This window comes from Anopheles funestus, unplaced genomic scaffold (genome assembly GCF_943734845.2).
Source record: "Anopheles funestus unplaced genomic scaffold, idAnoFuneDA-416_04 scaffold_12_ctg1, whole genome shotgun sequence".
NCBI classification, from domain to species: Eukaryota; Metazoa; Arthropoda; class Insecta; order Diptera; family Culicidae; genus Anopheles; species Anopheles funestus.
The window spans coordinates 116,544-125,952 of NW_026045352.1; the positions used below are offsets into that span (position 1 = coordinate 116,544).

The 9,409-nt window shown below is 50.2% G+C and overlaps 1 protein-coding gene across 1 annotated transcript; it reads right to left on the reverse strand.

Annotated features, from left to right (window-relative positions):
• Positions 1-560: 560 nt before the first annotated feature.
• On the reverse strand, positions 561-4,513 carry LOC125774492 (uncharacterized). Its single transcript, XM_049444666.1, has 4 exons — positions 3,608-4,513; positions 2,648-3,473; positions 1,955-2,383; positions 561-793 (listed from the first exon to the last, which is right to left on the reverse strand). Exons 1-4 carry the CDS (start codon positions 4,511-4,513, stop codon positions 561-563), a joined length of 2,394 nt encoding a protein of 797 aa, XP_049300623.1.
• Positions 4,514-9,409: the final 4,896 nt, after the last annotated feature.

A 9,409-nucleotide genomic window follows, 5' to 3' on the forward strand; every position in this document is an offset into this window, starting at 1 on the left:
GTGTCTTGGCTAAGGTGTCTTGGCTAAGGTGTCTTGGCTAATGTGTCTCGGCTAAAGTGTCTTGGCTAAGGTGTCTTGGCTAAGGTGTCTTGGCTAATGTGTCTTGGCTAAGGTGTCTTGGCTAATGTGTCTTGGCTAAGGTGTCTTGGCTAATGTGTCTTGGCTAAAGTGTCTTGGCTAATGTGTCTTGGCTAATGTGTCTCGGCTAAGGTGTCTTGGCTAAGGTGTCTTGGCTAAGGTGTCTCGGCTAATGTTTTTTTTTTTTTTTTTTTTTTTTTTTTTTTTTTTTTTTTTTTTTTTTTTTTACAAGGAGTTTAAAATCTTCGAAAGACACCCACAGTGGGGGACATGGGATTTTTACCCAGTAAAAAACTCTCCTTGAACCCTGTGCACCCTCCCACGGAATCACCTCGCGGTATTACTTCATGGGAGGGGCAGTGCTGTGCACTTAGTCTACTTGGTACGTACTAGCAACATATAACACTCTCGAGCACATGTAGGTTTTACACTGGGCGGTCACACACGCACACACAAACAACACAACACTTCACACTAAACACTCAGGCAAGACCATGCATCTGGTCTTCTCTCCACCACCGCTGCAGCTTTGTAACGACCTGGCGCATCATCGACGACGCAGCCTCCCACATATTGCTGTTCTGGAGCATCAGCTGCACCAAGTTTGAGTGCCCAACCTCCGTATCGCACATGTCGTTCAGCTGCTGACGTTCGGCGATGAACCTTGGACAGCCGAACATGACATGTTCTGCCGTCTCGTCGGCGTCCGGACAAGCTGGGCACCGCGGCGAAGACGCGTGCGTAAACCTATGCAAGTAGCTCCGGAAGCAGCCATGGCCGGAAAGAATCTGCGTGACGAAGAAGTCTACGTCACCATGCGTCCTTCCAACCCATGCCGCAACATCGGGAATCAGCGAATAGGTCCATCTGCCTGTTGATGAACTTGACCAGCTGCTCTGCCATTTCTGCGTCGTCTCTGCCCTGATGCGTTTCTTCACAGCTGCAGTGAGAGGTTCCCCCTCACGTGCCGTCCGGAAATTCTCCAAGTCCTCCTCAAGAATGATGCATAGGGGCATCATACCCGATATCACGCAAACCGCATCGTACGAGATGGTACGGTAAGCACTAGCAACACGCATGGCCAATCGCCGATGTACTCTACGTACAGTATTCTGGTGCTGCTTTTCCGACAGAATATGCGCCCAGACTGGCGCACCATATCTTATAACGGATATGGCAACGCTTGCGTGAAGACGTCGTATGCTGCTGCTGGGTCCACCTATGTTTGGCATGAATGATGCCAATGCATTTGCGGTCTTCATGGCTTTATTGCATGCATCATCTAGATGGTGCTTGAATTTCAGCCGGTCATTGATTCGAATCCCAAGGTATTTGAGATTCCTGACGGACTCAATGTGCTCTGAGCCCACCAGTATCGATGCCTTCTGCACTTCCTTATGGCTGCTGATGAGTATGAACTCTGTTTTCGCGTGCGCAATTTCTAAGCAGGCTGCTTTCATCCATTCATCGATTCTACCGACAGCATCCGTGGCTAACATCTTAACCTCCTCGATGGATTCGCCGGTGACTGTTAACGCAATGTCGTCTGCAAAGCCGGTGAGCTCAGTTTTTGGAGGAAGAGCGAGGGTTAGTACTCCGTTATACATGACGTTCCACAGGGTGGGACCAAGAACTGATCCCTGTGGAACTCCGGCTGTAATGGTGGACGTTTTAACCCCCTCGCCTGTTTCGTACTGCAAAACGCGGCCGTGGAGGTAGCTCCTCAGCACCCTGCACAAATACGGGGGAACCCTCATGTTCTCCAACGCAACTGCTATCGCCTCCCAACTAGCGCTGTTGAATGCGTTTTTGACGTCTATAGTGACGACTGCACAGTAGCGAGCACCACACCTTTTCCGACGAAACGCTGCGTTGCCTTTCTCGAGCACCGCCAGTACTGCGTCAACCGTTGAGCGCTTCTTCCGAAAACCGAACTGGCGCTCAGAAAGCCCGTGTTCGCCTTCCGTGTATTGAACCAAACGATCCAGAAGCGTCATCTCCTGAACCTTAGCCATGGTGTCGATGAGACCCAACGGCCTGAAGGCTGACGGGTCACCCGGTGGCTTGCCCGGCTTTGGTATTAGAACCAGCTTTTGCTTCTTCCACAACGACGGGAACTGCCCAGACAGGAGAGTGGTCTGCAGCACGGTTTGGAACACTGCCGGATACGCTTTCATGGCCACCATGACTGCCTCGTTAGGAAGTCCATCCGGCCCGGGTGCTTTTCCTGGTTTGAGGCGGTCAGCGATCCTGAGGATCTCGTCGACTGTAATCGGCTCAGGTTCGGACTCCGGGACTGTGAACGCTGGGTTTAGTACCGGAGGGTTGTGCGTCGGGAACAATCTTTCGATGATGCTTTTAAGCACAACAGGGCAACGCTCGACGGGTTCATGTGTTCTGCCTTTCCCCATCAGCTCCTTGAAAGCAGAACCCCATGGCTTCCGAGCGACTGCTGCGCATAATTGAAGAAAGTAACGCCGTTTGCTCGACTTAATCTCTCTCTTTAAGACCGACCTAGCCGTAACGTAGGCGTCTCTCAGCTGCAGTCTTCGTTTCGGACACCTCTCACGTTGCATTTTTCTGCGGGCTGCCAAGCAATCAGACCGGAACTTCGCGATGGTAGAGTCCCACCAGTAGGCAGGAGTACGGGAATGACGGGGTGGCTTTCTACGGGGCATCGTGGCATCACACGCCGTGGACAGAGCAGCTACAAGATCTGGAGCATTTCGAACTATTCCAAAATCGCCGAAGTTAAGCGCTTCCAAGAAAAGTTCTTTGTTGAGCATCCGGGTTTTCCAGCCTCGCATTTTGTTTGACGGAACCTGCAGTGTTATGCGCTTTTTCCCGATGCTATACCGGACAACTCGATGATCGCTCAGGGTATACGTATCGCTCACTCGCCAGTTTAGGTGTTGCGCCAGGACGGGACTACAGAACGTAATGTCGATAATCGACGTCCTGTCGTTCCTGCTGAATGTAGGAGTGGAGCCAACGTTTCCCAGGACAACGTTCAGCCGGGCGAAACTCTCCAGTATCGCTTCTCCCCTGTTGTTCGTGCGAATGCTCCCCCATTCAACGGCCCATGCGTTAAAGTCTCCGGCGATGATCACGTCGCTAATCCCACTGAGTTCAGCGACTAGGTTGTCCAACATCTCGTTGAACCTTTTCAGCTCCCAGCTTGGCGGTGCGTAGCTGCTGCAGATGCACACTCCGTTTACTTCGGCGATCACGAAACCCTCGAATGTACAGGAGACCACTCTCTGAATCGGGAATCTTCCCGCAGCCCAGATTGCAGCCTTGCCTGTTTTGTCCGAAACCCAGTTGTTGCTGCCGCCTTTCGGTGCTTGATACGGCTCCGACAGAATGACCACATCGCCCTTTTCCTCAACCACTACCTGACACAAAAGATCTTGTGCAGCCTCGCAGTGATTCAGGTTTACTTGCACTATCTCCATGCTTTCTGGGCTGCTGGACAATACGTTCCTCCGACCTGGTGAGCATTGTTGCCTGGAGCACATACTAGGCATACTGCCGGTTTGGTGCACGTGCGAGCCTGGTGGCCCTCCTCGCCGCACCGCAGACAGTTGTTTCTCCTATCCGGTCCCTTGCAGTCTCGCTGCACATGGTTGTATTCCCAGCAGCGGAAACACCTTCGCGATTGTGGCAGAATGTGGATTCGGCAAATTGACCAGTCAATTTCTACCTCTCTCGCTGCCGCTATAAGCAGCGCTTGCTTGGCTGCCATTTTTATGCAGGCTGTCTGCGTTCCGTTGAATGCCGGCTTTATGTTGATGTCGAGGCGAGTGGTACCGAGTTCGAATCTCGCTTTTAGCGCGCGTTCAACATCTTCCGGGCTAGTCACCTCGTCTATGTCGCGAATTTCAAGTGTCGCAACATTTCCTCGCACTGTGACCTGACCGACTTCTCCCACGGAATCCTGTAGCAGGTCCTTGAAGTCGCTACCGCTTACTGCATTGTCTCGCTTCAGCTCGAAAATCAGGTTTCCCTCCCTCGTGCGTCTAACCTTGGAAACTTGCTTCCCAAGCGATTGCAGTTTCGGATCCGCCTTCACCCTTCGCAGAATGTCGGCGTACGACTCCTTTTCTTTGAGCCCCACTACTATCGCTTCCGTTTTGTGGCGCGTTTGAGAGGCCATCTTTGGCAGGACTGCTGCCTTACCCGCTTGCTCGGTAGTCGTCTTCTTGGGCTCTTGCTGCCTCCGCTTAACGATGGTGGTCCACGGCAGTTCGTCGGACGTTTCGGTTATGGGAGTTTCGGTTACGAGGTTCCCCGAAGCGTCACTTTTAGGCTTCTTCTGCACCGATGGTACCACTTCCGGGGTTATCGCACTTCTCCCCCGTTTAGATGAACCCGCGGTTTGCGTCAGTGGTGTCACCGTCTCGCTGCAACTCGATTTAGCCTCGCTAAGCAGCATTTATGCTCTTTCTACTCGCATCTTCCATGTAAGTAGTTCACGTTCCACGCTGCTGAGATCGGTTAAAATTTTAACCGACATCCTCTTGATGGGGGCGTGAACATCGTTGCGGTCTTTGGTGAAGAGATGCAACTCCCTCGCTGTCTCCAGGGCTTCTTTCAGCTTACTTCTGCCTACTTGCATGGAACCACCCGTTTCCGCCGCTGGTTGGGTTTCATCACACCCCGTTCCGGCTCCCTGGCTGCAGGCGATATTTTTCGCCACTCCTGCATAACTGGCAGTAACTTCCTTACCTGCCACTACTTCTTCTTCTCTGCAATCAGCTTCATTGTTCTGTACGTTCCCACTAGGGGGTGAGCGTACAGTCTTGCTGCTCTTACGGAAGAAGTCCTTCAGCGCCGTGCCCAAGCCTGCATTTGATTGGCTTGTGTCGTGCTCACTCATTTTTTCAACGCGCACTCATTTAGTGCATGAAGTAGCAGACGTGTAGAAGGAGCTTAACAGCGGCCAAGCCACGCTGAGGGGAAACTCGCGGTAACTCACGACACTCACACTCTCGGGAGTCAAACAGGATCGGAGGCGACGATCGCGTAGCACTAAACCAAACAAGCACTTCTCTTCACTAATGTTTGTGGAACAACTAGGCCGAGCACACTAACACCAACGCATGAACGTAGCGTAGCAGAGCCTCAATGTGCGAAAATCGACGCAACTTAACCCAAACAGAGACTATCAATTTTGTTGTTGCTAGCACGCACCGACTGTTTACAAACAAAACACAAAACGTTCACGGACTGAGCGCACCAATCACAGCACCAACTTAGCAGATCTCCAGGTGATCACTTGTCGGCTAGGCAGCTGGTTTGTGTTGACCAATGCTGTCCGCCGGGCGTAACCGCCGGGACGCAGGAATGAATCACGCCCAAATCACAGCACAATCCTCCGCTGAACCAAGGAAACCACTACTGGAACTTCGACCTCACGACCCAAACTTTAGGGTTTAAAACAATTCGGCGTATAAGCGTCACTTTTACAACAGTCACTAGTGAATAACAACAGAGCTAACAGTTTCACGTCTGCTAGCACTGACTGCTACCGACTCAGTATCTTGGCTAATGTGTCTTGGCTAAGGTGTCTTGGCTAAGGTGTCTTGGCTAAGGTGTCTTGGCTAAGGTGTCTTGGCTAAGGTGTCTTGGCTAAGGTGTCTTGGCTAAGGTGTCTTGGCTAAGGTGTCTTGGCTAAGGTGTCTTGGCTAAGGTGTCTTGGCTAATGTGTCTTGGCTAAGGTGTCTTGGCTAAGGTGTCTTGGCTAATGTGTCACGGCTAATGTGTCTTGGCTAAGGTGTCTTGGCTAAGGTGTCTTGGCTAAGGTGTCTTGGCTAAGGTGTCTTGGCTAATGTGTCTTGGCTAAGGTGTCTTGGCTAAGGTGTCTTGGCTAATGTGTCTTGGCTAAGGTGTCTTGGCTAAGGTGTCTTGGCTAAGGTGTCTTGGCTAAGGTGTCTTGGCTAATGTGTCTTGGCTAAGGTGTCTTGGCTAATGTGTCACGGCTAATGTGTCTTGGCTAAGGTGTCTTGGCTAAGGTGTCTTGGCTAAGGTGTCTTGGCTAATGTGTCTTGGCTAATGTGTCTTGGCTAAGGTGTCTTGGCTAAGGTGTCTTGACTAATGTGTCTTGGCTAAGGTGTCTTGACTAAGGTGTCTTGGCTAATGTGTCTTGGCTAAGGTGTCTTGGCTAATGTGTCTTGGCTAATGTGTCTCGGCTAAGGTGTCTTGGCTATGGTGTCTCGGCTAATGTGTCTTGGCTAATGTGTCTTGGCTAAGGTGTCTCGGCTAAGGTGTCTTGGCTAAGGTCTCTTGGCTAATGTGTCTTGGCTAATGTGTCTTGGCTAAGGTGTCTTGGCTAATGTGTCTTGGCTAAGGTGTCTTGGCTATGGTGTCTTGGCTAATGTGTCTTGGCTAATGTGTCTTGGCTAAGGTGTCTTGGCTAATGTGTCTCGGCTAAGGTGTCTTGGCTGATGTGTCTCGGCTTATGTGTCTTGGCTAATGTGTCTTGGCTAAGGTGTCTTGGCTAAGGTGTCTTGGCTAAGGTGTCTTGACTAATGTGTCTTGGCTAAGGTGTCTTGGCTAAGGTGTCTTGACTAATGTGTCTTGGCTAAGGTGTCTTGGCTAAGGTGTCTTGGCTAAGGTGTCTTGACTAATGTGTCTTGGCTAAGGTGTCTTGGCTAAGGTGTCTTGGCTAATGTGTCTTGGCTAAGGTGTCTTGGCTAATGTGTCTTGGCTAAGGTGTCTTGGCTAAGGTGTCTTGGCTAAGGTGTCTTGGCTATGGTGTCTTGGCTAAGGTGCCTTGGCTAATGTGTCTTGGCTAAGGTGTCTTGGCTAATGTGTCTTGGGTAAGGTGACTTGGCTAAGGTGTCTTGGCTAATGTGTCTTGGCTAATGTGTCTTGGCTAATGTGTCTTGGCTAATGTGTCTTGGCTAAGGTGTCTTGGCTAATGTGTCTTGGCTAAGGTGTCTTGGCTAAGGTGTCTTGGCTAATGTGTCTTGGCTAATGTGTCTTGGCTAATGTGTCTTGGCTAATGTGTCTTGGCTAAGGTGTCTTGGCTAAGGTGTCTTGGCTAAGGTGTCTTGGCTAATGTGTCTTGGCTAATGTGTCTTTTCTAAGGTGTCTTGGCTAAGGTGTCTTGGCTAATGTGTCTTGGCTAAGGTGTCTTGGCTAATGTGTCTTGGCTAAGGTGTCTTGGCTAAGGTGTCTTGGCTAAGGTGTCTTGGCTAAGGTGTCTTGGCTAAGGTGACTTAGCTAATGTGTCTTGGCTAAGGTGTCTTGGCTAAGGTGTCTTGGCTAAGGTGTCTTGGCTAATGTGTCTTGGCTAAGGTGTCTTGTCTAAGGTGTCTTGGCTAAGGTGTCTTGGCTAAGGTGTCTTGGCTAAGGTGTCTTGGCTAATGTGTCTTGGCTAATGTGTCTTTTCTGAGGTGTCTTGGCTAAGGTGTCTTGGCTAAGGTGTCTTTTCTAAGGTGTCTTGGCTAAGGTGTCTTGGCTAAGGTGTCTTGGCTAAGGTGTCTTGGCTAAGGTGTCTTGGCTAAGGTGTCTCGGCTAATGTGTCTTGGCTAAGGTGTCTTGGCTAAGGTGTGTTGGCTAAGGTGTCTTGGCTAAGGTGTCTTGGCTAATGTGTCTTGGCTAAGGTGTCTTGGCTAAGGTGTCTTGGCTAAGGTGTCGTGGCTAATGTGTCTTGGCTAATGTGTCTTGGCTAAGGTGTCTTGGCTAAGGTGTCTTGACTAATGTGTCTTGGCTAAGGTGTCTTGGCTAAGGTGTCTTGGCTAATGTGTCTTGGCTAAGGTGTCTTGGCTAATGTGTCTTGGCTAATGTGTCTCGGCTAAGGTGTCTTGGCTATGGTGTCTTGGCTAATGTGTCTTGGCTAAGGTGTCTTGGCTAAGGTGTCTTGGCTAAGGTGTCTTGGCTAAGGTGTCTTGGCTAAGGTGTCTTGGCTAAGGTGTCTTGGCTAAGGTGTCTTGGCTAAGGTGTCTTGGCTAATGTGTCTTGACTAATGTGTCTTGGCTAAGGTGTCTTGGCTAAGGTGTCTTGGCTAAGGTGTCTTGGCTAAGGTGTCTTGGCTAATGTGTCTTGGCTAAGGTGTCTTGGCTAAGGTGTCTTGGCTAATGTGTCTTGGCTAAGGTGTCTTGGCTAAGGTGTCTTGGCTAAGGTGTCTTGGCTAATGTGTCTTGGCTAAGGTGTCTTGGCTAAGGTGTCTTGGCTAAGGTGTCTTGGCTAAGGTGTCTTGGCTAAGGTGTCTTGGCTAAGGTGTCTTGGCTAATGTGTCTTGGCTAATGTGTCTTGGCTAAGGTGTCTTGGCTAAGGTGTCTTGGCAAATGTGTCTTGGCTAAGGTGTCTTGGCTAAGGTGTCTTGGCTAATGTGTCTTGGCTAATGTGTCTTGGCTAAGGTGTCTTGGCTAATGTGTCTTGGCTAAGGTGTCTTGGCTAAGGTGTCTTGGCTAAGGTGTCTTGGCTAAGGTGTCTTGGCTAATGTGTCTTGGCTAAGGTGTCTTGGCTAAGGTGTCTTGGCTAAGGTGTCTTGGCTAATGTGTCTTGGCTAATGTGTCTTGGCTAAGGTGTCTTGGCTAAGGTGTCTTGGCTAAGGTGTCTTGGCTAATGTGTCTTGGCTAATGTGTCTTGGCTAAGGTGTCTTGGCTAAGGTGTCTTGACTAATGTGTCTTGGCTAAGGTGTCTTGGCTAAGGTGTCTTGGCTAATGTGTCTTGGCTAAGGTGTCTTGGCTAATGTGTCTTGGCTAATGTGTCTCGGCTAAGTTGTCTTGGCTATGGTGTCTTGGCTAATGTGTCTTGGCTAAGGTGTCTTGGCTAAGGTGTCTTGGCTAAGGTGTCTTGGCTAAGGTGTCTTGGCTAAGGTGTCTTGGCTAATGTGTCTTGACTAATGTGTCTTGGCTAAGGTGTCTTGGCTAAGGTGTCTTGGCTAAGGTGTCTTGGCTAAGGTGTCTTGGCTAATGTGTCTTGGCTAAGGTGTCTTGGCTAAGGTGTCTTGGCTAATGTGTCTTGGCTAAGGTGTCTTGGCTAAGGTGTCTTGGCTAAGGTGTCTTGGCTAATGTGTCTTGGCTAAGGTGTCTTGGCTAAGGTGTCTTGGCTAAGGTGTCTTGGCTAAGGTGTCTTGGCTAAGGTGTCTTGGCTAAGGTGTCTTGGCTAAGGTGTCTTGGCTAATGTGTCTTGGCTAATGTGTCTTGGCTAAGGTGTCTTGGCTAAGGTGTCTTGGCAAATGTGTCTTGGCTAAGGTGTCTTGGCTAAGGTGTCTTGGCTAATGTGTCTTGGCTAATGTGTCTTGGCTAATGTGTCTTGGCTAAGGTGTCTTGGCTAAGGTGTCTTGGCTAAGGTGTCTTGGCTAAGGTGTCTTGGCTAA